Source organism: Amblyomma americanum, chromosome 1, assembly GCF_052857255.1.
Source record: "Amblyomma americanum isolate KBUSLIRL-KWMA chromosome 1, ASM5285725v1, whole genome shotgun sequence".
Taxonomy (NCBI): Eukaryota; Metazoa; Arthropoda; class Arachnida; order Ixodida; family Ixodidae; genus Amblyomma; species Amblyomma americanum.
In genome coordinates, this window is record NC_135497.1 from 170,476,449 (window position 1) to 170,496,356 (window position 19,908).

Consider the following 19,908-nt stretch of genomic DNA (forward strand, 5'->3'; position numbering starts at 1 on the left):
ACGGCCGTTGCGTCGGCCTGTAACGTGGAAGCAGCGGCTGCCGCGGATCTCGTAAGGCTACTCGAAGCCAATTGAAGTTTGGGGGAAGGGTTAAGACTAGGATTTTTCTTTGGCGGGCAGGGGTTGACTTCCACGTCACCGCTCAACAGAAGGCGACTCAAGAAATACATCATTTGTGAAGAACAGGAAACAACATCATGTGGGCATAGGAACAGCAGTAAAAACCTATGGTCGGACATATAATACAATGAGCGCCTTTGCGGTAACATACCCGCACGAAGGAGAATATTCGGGTGAGCATCTTGCCGGTACTGCTGTCTCCTAGCCCACTGAAGAAGGGCGCTGGGGGCAACGCTTTTATGTCCTCGGTAGATCACGTAGTAGCAGCGCGGAGATCGCCCATGGCCGGCTCATCCAGCGAGGCGTAGGCAAAGGCGTGCAGGAGTCGACACTGCACTGCACGTCACACTGCACTGTATCGTCACTGCACTGCGCGTGCCAACCTTGTGAGCAGGGGCCAGCTGGGCACAAAGAAACGTTGCAGCCAAAGGGAGCAAGCAGCAGAACACTCAACGGGAACAGGCAGGCAGCCGAGAAGCTGCACGAAGAAGAATATTCGGGTGAGCATCTCAGCGGTACTGCTGTCTCCTAGCCTGATAAAGCTGATAAAGCTGCGTCTTTCTGTGTTTTCTCGTCCTCATTAGGTATAATTAACGTGTGGCACTTTCAATACGAATGTATATATTTCTAATCGTGCGCATAGTGGAAAGCGAAAACAATGAGGTTGCCTTTCCCGCGCACTGTTTCTTTGGAGAAGATGAGCGAACTTCGTGCTTTTAGTTCGTGCGCAGTGGATACAAGGCATGCGATGAAAGTAGGGCCACTGTGATACAAATCAATTCGTTTGATTTATTCGGTTATTAAAATTCGTCCCTCTTACTGACTGATCTCAGTGACAGTGAGGACATGGGGCAATAACGAAGGGCAAAAATAATCTGAAATAAATGGAATTCGAGTGAAATAACCATAGCACTCTATCCATTTTTCTGACTTCACGAGCACCCTGACTTTACGAATTACTGCCTTTCCTCGCTTTAGCAGTTAGCATTAAATATACTTTATTTGTGCGCACAATATGCGTCGCCTCAGCCGCCGCGGTGGCTCAGTGCTTATTGAACTCGGCTGCTGTCCCGAAAGACGCGGGTTCGATCCCGGCCATGGCGGCTAAATTTCCATGGAGGCGAAATTTTAGAGGCCCGTGTACTGTGCGATGTCAGTGCACGTTAAAGAACCCCAGGCGGTCGAAATTTCCGGAGCCCTCCACTACGGCGTCCCTCATAGCCTGAGTCGCTTTGGGACGGTAAACCCTCATAAACCAAACCAAACCTTTTTCTGTGAATAAAAAGTACCGTATCACTATATATAGAATCTGCATTAACCCTGTCATTACAGAGACAGTCACGAGTGTGCAGCGATATTTGCTGGCAAGTAGTGCCTCGTATTTGCATAACTCTTCTAGTACAGGCGCATGTTCTCTTTAAAACTATGCAAGCGTTGCACTACAGCGTTATAACTTGCTATTCTATGCTCTATCTGTTTTAGTTATTGGCACCGAAAAATTAACGCAGTGACACATCGCGGCTCTTCTATCTCGCTAGCGTGCACACATCCATGTAACAGCGCTCCTAGGATGCAGAAGAGGTCAGTTGCATAGTTCCAGTCGCAGTGTGTGCCTCTTCTTCCCTAGGTCTTTCGTCGTTTGACTGGTTTATTCAGTGAAGTCCTGAGATACATATTTACATGAAAACTGACAACAATGCTTGAATGTGGCCTCGAAACAGTCGCAACAGACAACGGGTTTCAAAATCACAAAGAGGTGGTACACATGGCTTACGGTCACTGACGATAATGCCAGTATATATGCTAGTGAACTTAAATGAAACGATGGTTTTGCACATACGCGCCCTTAACAGCTGTCGCTGTTAACGGCGCGTTTCCCAGACCTACGGCATTGGCATTGGCGCCGTCATAGACGTCGGCGTAACATTGCGCCGTACTATTGGCCACCATGCAGAGCCGTCAGGCATGACGTCACCGCACAACGCCGTGGCAACGCGTGGCGCACTATGCTGATTGTTCAGCGTACAGTCGCTTCAGGCGTGCTGCCACGGCCACGCGACACTCTTAGTGGTCTGAACAGAGTTACGTCACAAGTGGCAGCACTGGGAGTTTAAACAGTAATGAAAAATCAATATCATATTCACGTTACAGAGTGGTGCTCGTCCTGTGAGATTTGCTGTGTTCAAGTTAACTCCAATTAAATTTAAGGAAGTTCTAAGAAGAGAGTGCGCAATCCTCAAAAACTCCTAGCGAAATAATCCTTTCGGACAGGTTTCGCTATATCGTGACCTGGCGCTCAATATTGGAAATGTCTCAAGTTATTATTTTCCCTTTGTAGGGAACAATCCACATTTATAGCAGGAAATAGGCACAAAGAGCTGGGTAAATGTGTACAGGTTGTACTAGGGTTCGTAGAACGCATACCCAGAAAGATAAATCGGGCGCTGATGAAACTACCGAGAAATTCCTAGTTTCCTTCGCCATTTACTCTTTTTAGTCATGGGAGATAAAGAGGCGTCCTATTTCTGGAGCGGAAAGGCAGCTGGAAACGCCGAAAATGAGAAGAGAAAGCGAGAAAGCTCCGTCACTGGCGACCGCGAAGGCGCTGCAGTTAAAATAGACCCCGTTGCTGTTTTCGCCGATGAAAGCCTAGCCCGAGAAGCTGGCTTTCAGTTCAACAATTTGAGTGAGTAAACCATTTAATTTACAGCAAGTCGCGTCCGGGTTTCCAAGAATTTCGATCTATCACATAAAGCACACGAGACGCCTCTCAGTGCTCATGTCGCTTGTTCGCTGCGTGCAAAGAAATCGGCACAAATGATGTCAAGGAAATTCTCATTAAGGATCAGCAGTCAGTTCCCTCAGGCACCAAGAGGGGCATACGCTTGTTTTTCTAAAAACGCCCCATGGTTGCGGAAGTAACAAGGATGTATAGTTGTGTGTAAATTAATAACTTATGCCACAAGGAAAGCTGTTGCAATAAAAAAAAGTGTTAGTTGAAACTAGCTAGGGTGGTGCGACGCAGTGGCGCATTTCAAGTGGGTGGGCCGCTAAGACATGTTCGCGAAACTTCTTTTCCACGTTGTCGCTGCCTTAGAATTCCTCCTTCATAACTACGGTCTACGCTTTCCCTTCGAGCTTATCCTCATTGCACCCTTGTGATGCCGGTGGACTAACAATTGCTAGCAGATAGCTGCACTGAGAACCCCTCTATACTTGAACGTATTTCGGCGATGATGACAGCGTGTTCGAAACCGTCATTGAAAGGCACTCATCTGCAATGCTCTCGTTGCGGTGGTGCGCGACATAGCAAACTATACATTTTGACAGATTTGCCTGTCTGGTTGGGTTTGAAGACTTATAATAAACTGTACATCTCCAACCAAAACTTTTAACATTAACCCAACGTTTCGAAGCCGACTCGGCTCCTTCATCAGTGGTGACTGAGGGCAGTATCTAGCGTCTTATAAGTATGGAGGGGAGGAAGGGGTCAAAGGAACGACAGCTGTGATGCGAAAGGCGTGGGGGAGGGGGAGGAGGGTTTAGGCTGTTAGTCACGCTGGCGCACTGCAGGGAGGTGGTGAATGGCGACTTTTTTCGTTGAGTTGAAGAGCGAAGTCGCTGGGCATATACTGGGGGCAGGTTTCCTTTTGTCCGATTGATGTTGTTCGGGGTGGTTTGGATGTGCCAGGATTACAGAAGGAGCCTTTTTTTGGTAATTTGTTTCGGTTCCGAGGATGCAGGTTTCTTCAAGTTGATTCTATGGTCGGAGTGCTCCGAATGTTCGGCTACTGGATTGCGCTCTCTTGCGAAGTTGCGGACGTCGTTGTTATGTTGCCGAGTTCTTTCTTCGAAATTTTTTGTTTTCCCGATGTAGCTTGCGTCACAGTCGGCGCAAGGGTTTTTTTAGACAATCCCTTGGGCTCTTTCTCTCTGCGGCCGGTCTTTGGGAACAGGTAGGCAAAGCGCAACAATGTTTTTGGGCTTGTGCGCAACCTGAATTTTTTTGGTAGGAGATGTGCACTTTATCGTAAGTCTTCAAACTGAACCAGGCAGGCAAAATCTGTCAAAATGTTCAGTTTTCAATCTATCCGTGCAGATTTCGGGCTAGAAGCTATGCAGCTTGCCAAGAAGTACATCAAGACCATGCAAGGCATCTCGATGTTCAAGACACACCTGAAATTCACCAAGAAATGCAAGGAAACCAAGGTTGTACCCCAGAGCCAACGACTACGACGCACGGTCTCCACACCGGAAGGACGAAGCATCATAAACAAGACAGAACAGCACCTAATGACGGCACGGATACATGAGTGCCGTAGCGTGATTAGGAAGAAGTCGACGCCTTCTTCGCCCTCCGACAACTAGAGCACAAGATGCCCAACCTAGTGACGTCTATCGAATCATTTGCCAACGAAATCGCACCATCGGAAGCCGACAAACACCGCACCAAGCAGACAGAGAAGTTGTCGAAACACGCCGGCCCGAACAACCCCCACCGAACCATTCTGACCTGGTCGCCAACTTCTCCTCCAGGAGGCTCACAACCGCCGAAACGTCAATCCTAGCCAAGGGACACAAATTCAACCTCCAGGTGAACAGCCCCCCCCCCCCCCCCCCCCCCCGTTCCAGCAATCGTATCTGCGCTTGAAGTCAGTATCCGGCAACTGGAACCTGGTGCACGAGAAGAGGTCAGACGCAAAGCAATAGGTGTACCTAATTCAGTGCAAGCACACCGAAAAGAATCGAACCTAAATCCGCACGAAAGGCAAGCCCTGCAAGACTTCAAGACAGACACCAACATAGTGATCTTCCCAGCGGACAAGGGCAACACAACAGTCGTTCTGGACAGACGGGACTACGAAGAGAAAATATCCACCTTACTCAGCAGTCAAGAATATGAAAAATTGAAGAAGGACCCAAACACTACTACCCAAGCAAGGCTAAACAAAACATTGAAAGAAGCATTCCAAAAACACTCCAACTTCCGAAACCTCTACCTTCAGTTATTGAGCACCAACAGATCGGCTCCAGCATTCTACGGCCTGCCCAAAGTCCACAAACCGGGGATCCCTTTGCACCCGATTGTGGACTTCCGGTGTTACCCTCTTCGCTCGTTGTCACAATACCTTCACAAACTCATATCCCCAATCGCAGGAAAAACAGCGACCCATATCCGTCATTCCAGTCACTTCATCCAACTGGTGTCCCAAGTCACCCTTGAAGCCGACGAATGCCTTGTCTGCTTCGACGTGGTGTCCCTTTTCACAAAAATCCCCGTGAAGCTTGCGGTGACCGCTACCCGAGGCGCCCTACAACGCGACGACACACTCTATGAGTGTAAATGATGTGTGCCGCCTCCTGGAGTTGTGCCTATCAAACACATACTTCTCGTCAAACGGGGAATTTTACCGACAAGTGAAAGGAACACCATTGGGAGCAACCATATCTGTCGTCATGGCCAATTTAACCATGGAACACATCGAACAACTAGCCCTCAACTCATTCCACCCGAAACCAAACATTTTCCTCAGGTATGTCGACGACTGCTTCGCCGCCATCAAAAGATCTGAGATTCAAAATTTCCTTTGTCATTTAAACTCCGTAGAACCTGACATTCAGTTCACGCTAGAGGTGGAACAAGAAAACTCTCTGCCGTTTTTGGACGTCCTTGTGTCCCGAAACCACAGTACCCTTCGATTCTCCGTATACCGCAAACCAACTCACTCAGGTCGCTATCTCCACTTCTCTTCGAACCACCCGACAGTCCACAAAGCATCAGTGGTGAAGACGCTGTTCAGAAGAATTGAGACACACTGCAGCGCAGAACTGGACAGAAAAAAATAACAACGCACGATATTAAAGAACTCATCATGAACGGCTACCCCAAAGACTTTATTAAAAAAAACCATTCGACGTCAAAAACGCAACATTCGCCAAGAAATCAACGCACAAAGACCATCGCCACCACCAAAATACGTCACTTTACCTGACGTCGGTGGTGTCAGCGAAACCATCGCCCGAATCCTGAAAAAAGCGGGTCTCCAGGTTGCGCACAAGCCCACAAACACTGTTGCGCTTTGCCTACCTGTTCCCAAAGACCGGCCGCCGAGAGAAAGAGCCCAAGGCATAGTCTACCAAATTCCATAGGCCGACTGGGACGCAAGCTACATCGGTGAAACCAAAAATTTCAAAGAAAGAATTCAGCAACATAGAAACGACGTCCACAAATTCGCAAGACAGCGCAATCCAGTAGCCGAACATTCCGAGGACTCCGACCATAGAATCAACTTCGAAGAAACCCGCATCCTCGGAACCGAAACAAATTACCACAAGAGGCTCCTCCTGGAATCCTGGCACATCCAGACCACCCCGAACAACATGAACCGCACAAAAGGAAACCTGCCCCCAGTATATGCCCAGAGACTTCATTCTTCAACTCAACGAAAAAAAGTCGCCATTCACCACCTCCATGCAGTGCGCCAGCGTGACTAACAGCCTAAACCCCCCTCCGCATCCCCCACGCCTTTTGCATCACAGCTTTCGTTCCTTTGATCCCCTCCTCCCCTGCACACTTAAAAGACGCTAGCTACTGCCCTCAGTCACCCCTGATGAAGGAGCCGAGTCGGCTTCGAAACGTTGGGTTAAAGTTAAAATTTTTGGTTGGAGATGTACAGTTTATTATAAGCGACCTTGCAAGAACGAAGTGCCTGAATTGTATATGGAGTGAATAAATGGCTCAGACATGTTTGGGAAATGCTGTCGGCTATGCTGTCTGCGTCCCAATGAATTTGGGAAAGCTTTGATTCTGGTTCGCCGAAAGCCTGGCTCCAGGCCTAAGTTATGACTGGCCTTAATATGACATCTGTTTAAGAGCGCAACCTGACGCTTACACAACCTTAAGCGCGACAGGGGAAATAGCGTGGCCTTTACCCATTTAAAAGTGCACGCAGCTTGGTGAAATCAGGCAGTTTGCCTTGTGGAGCGAAAACGGAACAGCTTGATCCGCTTACTAGCGGGCGCCCCTGAGGGCTGCCGTTTTTCAAGTTGCTGCGTATGACTACTGTACCTACAGTCTAAACACGAATAAGCCTATATGGGAGTGAGAAGAGAGTAAGCTGTCCTCTAGAGCGCTCCCTTTTATGAAAGGGAGTATACGCTAGAGAACAGCTTACTCCCTTGTTACTCCTTTCTGTTTAGGGTGTAGGCCGATTGAGTATAGAATGAGAAACCAGCGACGCCTCCTGGTCCTCATAGGCTAGCAGCTCTCAGCCGGCTGCGTTCCTGCTATTTCGACAGCACTTGTTCATCGTAATAATGCACCATGAAAGCGATTAAACAAGAGTTACCATGTAAGTACGTCCGTGACTGGGCACCGTTAACGGAATTTGCCTGGAGTATTGCTGCATATCTCAGTTTTGCCTCATTATTTGATTTGCGCATGTTCTGTTCTCGACAAAATGACATATTTGCAACCTTGGGACATTATTTAAGCTATCAGTTTCTTTATAGTCATATAGCACCACATAGAATAATAAAAGTTAATTAATCCCTAAAAATTTATTCTAGCCCAGAAGCCGACTCCATCAGCGCGAAATTTTTGAAAAGTACTACTGCCTATTCCTCAATTATGTTGTCCCATATTTTTAAAGAGTCGCTAGGCACTTCCTCACTCCCTGCGGACTGGAAGGTCGGCACTTTGATGCTGCTTCATAAACCTGGTAACAAGAACTTCCCTCACAATTAGCGGCAAAAGTCTTTAACTGGTATTCCTTGTAATATCCCTGAACATGCGTTGTTTTCTCAATTATGGTTTAGAGTTTATATGGGTTAAAGTCCCAAAGTGACTCCGGCTATGAGGGACGCCGTAGTGAAGGGCTCCGGAAATTTCGACCACTTGGGGTTCTTTAACATGCACTGACATCGCACAGCACAGGGGCCTCAAGAGTTTTTCGTCCATCGAAATTCGACCGCCGCGGCTGGGATCGAGCCCGCGTGTTTCAGGTAAGCAGTCTAGCGCATAACCACTGAGCCACCCCGACGTCAATTTTCTAGAATCGAAATAATCTTTTCCCCTGCGCAGCATGGATTTAGAAAATGTTTATTATGTCAAACACAGTTGCTCTACTTAATTCACAATTTTTACCTTATTCTAGACCTCTTATAATGTGCAGTCTGCGTCTTTTTTCTTAACTTCTCTGAAGCTTGCGATAAGGTGTGTCACAAATTACTGCTCTTCCAATTGTCTCAATAACCATGGTCCGCATAATTTTGCATGGCTAGAACACCTCCTAACTAATCGGAAATAGTTGTTACCGCCAATAATCAGAACTCAACCCCTAGCCCTGCCCAGTCTGGTGTGCCGCAAGGTTCCGTCTTAGGACCAATCCTATTCCTAATTTTTCCTATAATGATCTGCCTAAATGTGTTTCACGTTATATTGATTTATTTATTTACAACTGTGTTATTTTTCGAGAAATTAACACTGATAATGACGATTATGTGCTCGAGCTCTAACAATAATGCTATTTTTGAGTGACGTATTACCTGAAAAATTCAACTTAACATTAGAAAGTGCAAAACATTGCGGATATCTATCAAGGAACATTTCTTCTCCCCCTCTTTACTAACTCAGTGGCTTAGTCCTTCCCTTGTAAATATATATTAGTATCTAGGTGTTAATATCCCTTCCAGTCTTAACATGGTCTTTGCATGCTAAGCACATCATCAGTAATGCCAACCGCATGTTACAACACCTCAGACGTAACTTTCCCTCCGTCATTCTGCTTCCTCTTTTTTCTGTAAAACTGCTCCTATAAAAACGCGTGTTTGCACTAAACTTCAGTATGCCGCTACAGTATGGCATCCTAACTGCGACACTCTCATCAGATCAGTTGAACTCGTTCAAAAAATTGCTGCTCGTTTCATTCGACATAAAACAAGCGCACACATACTATAACGCCCATTAAAAATTCATTACACTTGCCACCTCTTGCTTATCGACGTAAACTCTTTCGTCTTTTCTTAATTCACAAAATCTATTTTGAATAACATACTTTGCGACCTGAATTAAGTTTTCCCGCCATCATATGTTTTCTCTCGTACAGATCATCGCCATAAAGTGGGAGTACTTTCATATCGCACGAAAGCTTATTTTCATTCATTCATGCCATGGACCTTGCAGGACTGGAACCACCTTCCTGGCCTTACAGCCGATATCTGAGATCACCAGCTGTTTTGTTACACGATATGAAGTACTGGGATCGGAATCCTTCTCCATAACAAATATTGTCCTAAAATATTTTCCATGCTTCTTCTTTCGCATTGTGTTTTACTCGTCTGTCACATTTTGTGTGCTATTATGTTCCTGAACTTAGTTTTCACTGGATTTTTTTGTATATAATTGTGCTATAATTACTGCCCCTCCCCTCCCTAACTTCTCACGGCCTAGAGGGTATAATTAATGAAAATGAAAAGAAAAATCTAGGTTTACTCGCTGTTTCCTTTTAGTCTCACCTAAACCATCATTTAGTGTAATCATTCGTTTTGTGTACAATAAATTCGAGCTGCTTGAAGACACGAAAAAACATGTTTGAGCCAAATTTTGAGACCATTATTTCTCCAATCCTTCTTTACTGCGGTATCAAAGGTGATGCGGATCAATACCGAAGTGGTGAGGAAAATGACGACGAAAATAACCTCTAAGAATTCATTTTTATCAAAGGAGTTTTGGTGCCAAGGGCTTTGTTCTCAACAAATATCTTCCTTTCTGAGAAATACGGTTCTCGCCCGCTCTGTGCATAATTTTTCGACAAATTCTGACCTATGTACGTGCAGTGCTCTTCCGTTTTAGTTTTCCAGTGTTATTTCCTTGCTATTTCCCAGGGTTATTTCAGTCCAGAGGCTTGTGGCCTAGAATAAACTTGCGTCAACCGCTTACAGGCATGTACTTACCCGGTTTAGGTCATCGACATTTCTCTACTCTTTTTCTGAACGGGAATAAAACGCCCGAGGCTTTCAAAAAATTTCAAAGTTTGGCGCCATGTGATGAGAATTGAGTACAACCAATTTCCGAAAAGGGGCTTTGTCGTAATTCCAAGACCAGCACAATTATTGTACGAGCTGTGTGGGCTTCCCTTGCGATTACTTTGGAAGACTGTAAGCCTTTTTCTTTTTCGAATGATGTGGGAGGCGTCCATTTCCAGGCTCTTCCGTCGAAACGCACCGTAAAATCTCGTTATAGAAACTTAAAGAAGAAACTTCTGTTTTCTTCGGTTTTACTGCGGTAACGTTACTTTGCGTTCGCAGCTACAAACGGGCAAGTATCGCGATAAGCTTTCATGCTCTCAACGCACGCAGGTGAAAGGCGAATTGTTATATAATAAAAACGTTTGCAATTTCAAGCCTCGTTTTTAATAGTAACAATGAAAACGAGGCCTGTATTTATGCCAGGTTCAAATTCAATCCTGAATTTCAACTCAGGTGTTGGTTTCACGTGTTTATACGAGCTTAATTTTTTTTTTAACTATGTGCCGAATGATGTAGTGAAAACAAAACGCATTCGGATAAACCCAGCTGTCCGTGCCAGAGTCTTCTCGGCTGGTAAAGCCGTGGTAGGTGGAAGAAAATTATTCATTTGAAACAAGGCAACGGTCGAGTGACTGACTACCAGCGCTTGACCGCTTTGCTGACATCGGCGTTGTTGTCCTAGGTCAAAGAATTCGAGCTAGTTCTGTTGAGCAAAGAAGTAACGACAACACGAGATTACTTTGCCACCATGCTCCAGCCGAGTTTCTTTGTCTATGAGAAAGAATTCACACTCAAAAATACCGGATGAACGAGGCCGTTTAATCCGGATTAACGAAACCGCTCTCAGTTTCCGCTCTGATCACACTGTCTCCGAACTGAGCAGCTTTCAGGGCGGAATGCTTTCAGGTCTATTTTTTTTGGATACTCTAACATGCCATTCGCTCACCGAAAACTCCGATAAGCGAGCAAAGAGGTAACGCGCGCTCCCAAAAGCCGGTCAAATGCACTAGAGTGCGGTAATCCCGAGAAGTTGCGAGGGAAATTAATTAGCCACGAACCCAGAAAAACCGGTGCAAGCTTTATTAGCCCTTGTCTCCTGAAGAGGGATCTCGAACAAAACTTTTGAGAGATTGTTTGGTAGAACGAAGAAAACAAAAATCGTGCCCCTGGCTTGGTGCCGGGCTGATTAAAAATTTCTTTTTCATCTCAAGTGGTAAGCACGCCGCGCAAGGCACAACCATGAAATGCTCCCCAGGCGGCTCCGCGATACACTTGCGTCAAGTTTAAAAGCTCGTCGGTGAACTTATGCTATAAATACAGAAGTGATAACTACACAAAAAGCTCCAGGAAAGAAAGACACGACTGCTACGCGGTCAAACCCACGCCGGTAAGCTAACTTGTAGCAATTCAGTGGGCAGTTTCATTCACTTTGGCAATAGAGAGAGGTGTAGGGTGGCTGGTAAGGCAGGGCGTTAAGCATGAACGCAAAGTTGCCCCATTGAAGAAGAAGGAAAAAAAAAGATTTTCTTCGCTAGTTCAACGAACTCGTCTCTGATATATTGCAGCCTAGAGATCTTGTTAGGCCCTGATCAAACAAGAACTCGAGTCCTAGATAACGAGCGCGTCTTCGACAAGTTTAAGAGAAAATTGCCCTGCATTTTTTGCTGTCCTATTTAAGGGTTGAATTTTTTAATTGTTTGCTGCTCAATAAACTACAATGCATATGCAGGGCACCCACTATTAGGCTTTTAGTATTTTTTAAAGCAGTTAGCAGTACATAAAAGACGCTTTCGCGCGTAGGTCGTGCAACCAGGGCATCACTACGTGAAAGGAGTTTTGCCCTCCTCACTATCCTGAGTAACAAAAATTGCTTAATAAATTTTTTCTTCAATGTATTTAGCATGTTTGCACGAAAGATGCTACGATTGGTTATTTCTTCTGATATAATTCTCGTAGCAAATTTGCGTTGCGACTTCCAACCGGAGCGGCGCGCGAAAGGACATGGATGAAGACACGTAAGTGCACTGGACAGGCGCTCACGTTAAACTTTTTTTTAAACAAGCTCAACACGCGATATACACAAGCCCCGAGTGAGCCAGATATTATAAGGTCAGAAAAACAGATTATTACCGCTTAAGGCACAGTACAAGACGAGCGACGCGCGATAACCCACACAACTGTCGAATTGTGTCTCTTCGTCCATGTTCTTTCGCGCCGCTTATAGTCGTCGATATGCAGCAAGAAGCCAAGACCAATCTTTTGCCTTGTCGAAACTTAATCCGCCCAATTACGCTTGAAAGGCGGTTAAAATTGGCGCAGAACTCCTCTTTGGTATGACGCCGGTTTATAGAAAAAAAAATAGCCCCGGAAAAAAGAGCCTCAGAGAGGACGATCTGTTTATTTAAAAGAAATGAAAAAAACAATCTAGGTTTGCGCTCTCGCTATCACTAATGTGCCATTTTGTGCTCGTTGCCAGTGTTGTGTAGAAATTTATTCCGAGCTTGAAGCAATGAACCCTCTCAGTGACTCCGCAAAAGCCTTGAGCGACGCCGCCCGGTGCCAGACGAAAGCGTTTGCTGATGTGTCAAAAGAAATTCAATAAGAGCGTATCAGAATCCGGAAACACTTTAGACCACAAAACTTTAAAAAGAATGTATCCAGTCTGGTAGACTCCCGAACGCGACCACCTATAGGGGTACAGGCACAACATTTTAGGCTAACAAAAAATCTGATATGTTTCAAGCTTTAATCGCAGGCTTTGTGGGAAACATCACTTTATATGTTTTTGAATATTGGCTTACTATCCTCTTCGATATTCCCGTCCTCGTAAAGATCGACTCTGAGTGACGTTTATTTGGACAGCCACAAATATTGTGACTTCTCCGTACCTGTCTATCAACATCCGTGATATAGAGGTTGCTCGCCGGCGACGCAAACGTCGGTGATTGGCTAGCTCGTTTTGGCTCGCCGGCGCACTGCTCTGTCACAATAGACCGATGACGACGCCAGCACGACTGACGGGCGGATATAGCCGTAGTTTTCAGGCTTTTAGGCGAGCGACGCTATCGAAACAGATGGGCGGACGGTAGCCCGACCAGTCCTTATCGTCTGCGTCACGCCGATGATACAACAGAACGAATAGCTCCGTTTGCATTTACCTTAGGAGTACTGGAAATAAACGAGACGAGCTACTACATTATATGCGTTCGCACTTTGCCTCTCACCAGCGGTAAAGACTCGCTAGATTCATAAAGGGGTCCCAAACGGCCTCTAATGCAGGTGCGGTATGCCTGGGATGTTAAAGGACACCGCCTCACGAATTTTCCCTAGCAAGGATTGTTTACTGCGCTTCGTAAAAGCTGAGTTACCTACTGTCATAAACTGAATTTAAGCGCCTGCGAGCCCCACCATGGCCCCACCGCCAGGTGGCGAAGCTTCCTGACCAACCGGAGCTACGCGGCTTACTGGCCGCGGCCATGGTAGCTTCCAAACATCTGAAAGAATATAACCAATAGCCATATCTTAACTGGTATACGCAGCAGCACGCGACGAAGGAGGTTGCGAGCATGAAAAAGCCGCCGGAAAGGGCTCGCCAACTTTAGCGCGTGATTGTAGGTTCTCTGCGGCGTGTAGAACTGTATTATTTGGCTCGGGTGTTCATGACAATACAATGCAGTGATTCAGCGAGTTGATGTGCTCTCCTTGGAAGGTGTTTCAGAGCCCCTTCAGAGTTTAGTCAAGCAGGTTCCTTTCAGCGACGAAGAGGCCTGTTGAGTCCGCAGTGTTCGTGTTTGTGATGTCGGCGATTGTGGAGAAAGAATTAGAAAGTGTTAGAAAATGCAAATGGTCATCGAGTATAGCTTTGTCAACAGTGGACATAAATTGACAATTCATTACATCTCAGCACGTAGTTAACGTCACGAAGCACCTCGGCGGGGCCGCTGATCGAAACGGAATGTGGTAAGGAAAATTGGTTTGCACTCGTGATTAATTTTTTATGTAGTGCTCTAGCTATATGAGTTCCATTTAATGATTATAAGGCCTGTTGATTTCATTTCATGGAAAAAAATGACGCTCAAAAACTTCGTATCAATATGCCTTCTAAACATCGCGAAGTACTTTCAATAAGTTGCAGCTATAGACGATGATAGATGTTGCCCTGCAGCCAGTACGATTGGTGTACACTCAGTCACACACCCCAATATTTCTTTTTTCACGATTCGCTTGATTATATTGTGTTCCCTTACATTTGATGACAATTTTCACAGTTGAACTTTCAATGTCATGAGTGCCGTCAAAGCATGTAAAACTTTTTATCTAGGGCTGAAAAAAACTATGAGCTGTGGTGATTTGAAACCTTTGGGGCCATTTTCATCTTCTTTTCATGCAAGGCCTTTCTTCCGGGGTCATTTTTTTCCGGAAACCTTGACGCCACTGTTGCGTCTGACGTTTCATCTATCAACATCGTGGGGCAACAGATGTAGCTGACATCTGTTTCCCTTCCACTTGTAGCTAACCAAATTGAAGAACCGTCCCGCACAATAGCTACGCCACCCCAAGGAGGAGCTTCGCGTTACTCTACACTGTCCTGTATGCGTGCCTAATTCGGCGGATTATGTTAGAAATTTCGAGGCCAGTATACCTGAATTGGCACGCGCCTTCGAGAATTCTACCAAATGCGGTAGTCTAGGAGTACGCCTGCCTTTAGGTTTTCAGTGTAAATATGGACACTAACTGCTTTGACTAAGAGCTTTGGAAATCGATTTTCGTTAATTATTAGGAGGCTGCCGACTGCAGTTGCCTTCTTTGTGCCCGCTAGGTCACATAACGAAAATGTAGAAACGGCGTTCGCCCACTGCTCATCGTTGGTCTTCAAAAAAATCTTGAGTCCCAATTTTGAATTTTCTGCAGATTTATTTTATTTATCTTTGTTTATTTACTGATACATCAAATGCCGCTCTTGGGGTATTACATGAGGGGTGGGTGGTTACAGCATGTCGATGGTTTTTTCAATGAATGCCTTGAGGTGAGCTGCATTAGTGTGGTGAACTGCGTCGGCAGGAAGGCGATTCCAGTCCTTGGCTGTCTGGGGAAAGAAAGCGTTAAGATGCGCATTAGTATACGTGCGGATGGTGGGTGTAAACGGCGGTGTCGTGATTAATGAGATCAGAAACTCTGTGAGCTGGTGTGATAACTGAACTTCGTAGCGGTGAGGGATGAACTTTATGAAAGGGCCATAGTTTCGCAGTTTTACGCCGTGAAACGAGGGATGGAAGATTAGATTCCGACCTCAGTTTGGTGGCGCTTGAATAAAACGTATAATCAGAGCGAATGAATCTTTCTGGACGGTTTTGAACAGATTCAAGGGTGAGAGGAAGATTTGACTGGTGATAGTCCCATACTGCTCATGCGTATTCTAGTTTGAGACGAACGACTGCTAAATCTCTTCTACATAATTGCAGCGCGAAAAAAAAAAAAACGAACGCAATGAAACGAAAACACTCACGACATGGGCAATTGCTGCCTTTTCGTTTTCTTTTTTTCTTTTTTCGCGCTGAAGTTATGTCGAAGCTAAGCAACCAACTTGCCCAAAAGCTCGTCTTACTAGAGTGTTAAATACGTCACGAGTTTTATAGCGGGATGGGCTAGTAGCACGTTACGGTGTAAGAAACCAAGCATGCGGTTAGTATCATTAGTAATGCTGGAAATGTGGGGCAACCAGCCAAGGGAGTGGGAAATAGTTACACCAAGGCATTTGTAAGAGGTGGCAGCGGAAATTTCGGAAAGGAAGATATAGCATTTTGTCGAGGGATAGGACTGCCTGCGGTTAAATGTAATTTGAGAAGTTTTATTAACATTTAGAGACAACAGCCATTTGTTCTCCCTTCATTCAATATAATTTAAGTCTGCTTGCAATAAAAGGCTATCGTGGCTGTTAGTGATAGATTTGGCAGGCAAACGTATCCCAGCTACGTACATGCTAAGCATATGACGTCTTTGAGCACAGTGCTTGGACTATAGGCTCTAAATTTTGCAGGAGAATTGCCTTTTAAGCCGCTCTACTGATAAACTGAATTTTGAATTTCCACGTAACTCTGCGGTACAAGTCTCCTCGTCACATTGTAATCACTGATACTTTACGGCATCGGTGGCGACAAAATGTCTCAGTTCATTTTGGAGCATTCATTCATTCATTCATTCATTCATTCATTCATTCATTCATTCATTCATTCATTCATTCATTCATTCATTCATTCATTCATTCATTCATTCATTCCGCTAGTCACAAGGCCGAAATAGGGTGGCTGTTCAACAATAACGGAACCTTCATTTCCTGGCAGAAACATAATGATTATGATTTGATTTATGGGTGTTTACCCTCCCAAAGCGACACAGGCTATGAGGGAGGCCGTAGTGAAGGGCTTCGGAAATTTCGACCACCTCGGGTTCTTTAACGTGCACTGACATCGCACAGTATACGGGCCACTAGAATTTCTCCTCCATCGAAAATCTACCGCCGCGGCCGGGATCAAACCCGCGTATTTCGGGTCAGCATCGGAGCGCCATAACCACTGTGCCACCGCGGCTGCTCAAAACGGCTCATAACGCAACCAAAACCTAAGAAATCAAAACAAAATAACAAAACCGCGTCTTTTGCGCCCGAATTTTTCATTTAAAACAGAAGGCTTTCTTGGTGTGCCATCTGAGGAAAACTTCATACGAACTTGCGTGAAGTTTCCGCTAACCAAAACATGCTTTTTTTTTATCACGACTCCTTGCCTCTGTCGCGGGTTAACGCAATTCCCTTCAAATAAAAAGCATGATGATGCTCGTGGGACTTGCGTCATGAGGAAGAAGAATTTCATCCTTGAGATACGAGGAGCTGGCACGAACTCTTAGCTCTTTAACATAAATAATCGAAAAAAAATCTCTCAACCCGTCCGGTGTTTACAAAGCGTAGGCTGGCAGGCCTGAGTGCGCCGCAGCGCGCAGCCGGGTTTTTCACAAATGAGTGCTGTGAAGGCAGCAGCCTGGAGGGTAAACAACGACGAATGAACGAAGCATGTTTATTTTTTTGCGTCATTCGGCTGCAGCGCAGCCACCGTGTCCTATTGAGGATGGAATGAGCGTAGGAGCTCAGCACAGCATGTCTCGCCTCCGCGTAGTCAGCGCGCTTCCTCTTGTGCGTGGGTCAGAGTGAGGCACGGCGTTCATTTCCGGCGTCGCAGAGACGTTCCTCTAGAGCTCCGGCGTTCAGGGTAGCTCGCCTGTTCACTAGGCTCTTATGAGTGTTATCATGAACGACCGAAAACCCCCTGTAATCAGCCGTGAGTCCAACGCGGCGCGTGCGCTCTTGGAGTAGTCGGGCCGAGTAGTGGCTGCCTAACCGTAGTGAGAGTTGCCGCTGCTGTTGCAGCCACAGGTGAATTCGTGCTGATGAACTGCATAAACAGATGTATTTTTGCTCATACTTGCACGCTATCTCAGAAATAGGGGTAGTGGTGGCTGTGGAAATTAATTAAATGCGTCATCATATTCAGACCTAGCTATTGGCCTTACGTAGCGGAACGTTTACTTTTGTTCAAAAAGGAGAAAAGGAGAAATTTAAGTGGCTTGTATCGATAGAATACCAGCTTCAAAAAAGACAAACACACCACTACACCTCTCTTTCTGAAAACAAAGTTCTTATAAGGTAGAAAAACGAACGAATTAAAATGCAGGCATCGCCGCCACAGGCCAATCTCGCAAGTACAAGCGTGATGATGAAATAGGAAAAGAAAAACACCACAGATCTCCGAGGCTGACAAGCATGCACGAAGGTTACGTGTTTCATCGATATTGAAGTATATAGTGGTTTTAAACCGCTAGCTCTTTAATTTATTTATTTATTTACAGAATACTGCAGGCCCTTCTGGGCCCCAGCTGGAGGGGCAATACAATGCAACACAAATATACACAAAAACACTAAAGAAAATTTGAAACACAAAGCCAATTAAGTTTCATGGCGTCAATATTCTATTTCTTCAATCGGTTCTATGTCACGTAGTGCTGTTAAAGGTAAAACATTTCATTCAGTAACGGTGCAAGGGAAGAAGGAGTATTTAAATAGGTTAGTTCTGGTGGTGAATGGAGTTAGTGAATCAGAGTGGCGAAGTCTTGTTGGTCGTGGAGCGGAAAATGACATTACGTAGGGATCCGGGCACATTGCAACCTGTTATGTTTTAGAAGGAAAAATTTTAATCTGAGAATTTTACGTGTTACTTGCAATGTTTGATTTCGGTGTGATCGCATTATGGCAGTAGGCGAGTCGGTTGAACGGTATTTTGAAAAGATGAATCGAATGGCGTTGCGCTCGATCATTTCAAGTACTTGAATGTTAGTTTTATTAAATGGATCCCACACAATGGAAGCGTATTCTAACTTGAGTCTGATTAATTAAGAGTAGGCTAAAAATTTCAAGTCTGCAGGAGCATTCTTCAGTTTGTGCTTGAAGACACAAAGTTTATGAAAACCCGATGCACATACGTTACTTATATGTTTGTTCCAGCTTAGATTATTAGTTATCGAAACGCCAAGATATTTATATCCAGTTACCTCCGAAAGTGGAAATTAAGGAAGAGCGTATGGGTATAATAGGATGTCTTTTTTTGTTAATCTCATAAAAACGGTTTTCTTAGCGTTAAGTTTCTTATCCACTTATTGCACCAAACCAAAATATTCTTTAGGTTTAAATTGAGTAAAAGTTGGTCTTCACGACAAGTAATTAGATGAAACAAAACACATCTGCAAACAGCCGCATTTGTACGGAATGAGTAACTACTTTAACAATGTCAGTCACATATATTAAAAATAACAGGGGACCGAGGACGCTTTTTTGGGGGACACCAGAAGAGACAGGCAGGTTGCGTGAATAATGGTCGTCAATACTAACAAACTGCTCTCGGTTAGATAAGTAAGCTGAAACCCAGTTAACTACAAAGTTAGGAAGACCAACTTGTTTAAGCTTGTCAATTAATTTAGAATGGGAGACGAGGTCAAATGATTTACTAAAATTCATAAAAATAATATCAACCTGGCCGGATTTATCAAGTACAGATGGAAGCTATGAAAAACCGATGTTAGTTGTGCCACAGTATATTAGCCCTTCCTAAACCCGTGTTGAACGTTAGAAAGGATCTTGTTATCGTCAAGAAAACCGATGATGTACTTGGCGATGATGTGTTCGAGTAATTTGCAAACAGGTTGAAGTCAGAGATATGGGACGACAATTTGATATCAGTGATGCGTCCCCTTTCTTAACAACAGGAACAACACGTGCAGTTTTCCACTCTGAAGGAATCACAGCTGATGAAAGAGATGCGCAAAAAATGACAACCAGAAACTCGGAAAGCTTTTCGGCATACCGGCACAAGAAAGCGTTCGGAATTTTATCAGGGCCTGGCGACGCTTTAGTTTTCAGGTTTAGGAGCAATTTCAACAATGCCAGGCCTTGATATAGTAATAGAAGGCATAGTGTAGTGCGTTTCAAAAAGACAATGTTCACAACTTGCATTGGCAAAGACACTGTGGAAGTAGCGGTTAAATTGCGCAGCAATATCATTTTTTTCTGTGAGAGGCTTGCCGTCGTGCATTATTCGGTCAATAGATTTTTTTTTTCGTTTCACATAAGTGGTTCCAAAAATTTTCAGGCGGTTCGAATGAAATTAGGCAGTTTGTATTCAAAGTAATGGCGTGTAGCGGACCTCACAGCTGCATTAC

The 19,908-nt window shown here is 45.0% G+C and overlaps 1 protein-coding gene across 2 annotated transcripts in view; it reads right to left on the bottom strand.

Moving 5' to 3' along the window:
- Positions 1-15,052: 15,052 nt before the first annotated feature.
- The window catches only part of LOC144114182 (uncharacterized), a 208,048-nt gene continuing 203,192 nt past the window's right edge, over positions 15,053-19,908 (bottom strand). For both annotated transcript variants that reach the window (XM_077647760.1, XM_077647761.1), the window contains one exon: positions 15,053-15,235. In XM_077647760.1, coding sequence (XP_077503886.1) covers positions 15,137-15,235 — 99 coding nt within the window. In that variant the 3' untranslated portion in view covers positions 15,053-15,136. The remainder of the gene's footprint in view (positions 15,236-19,908) is intronic.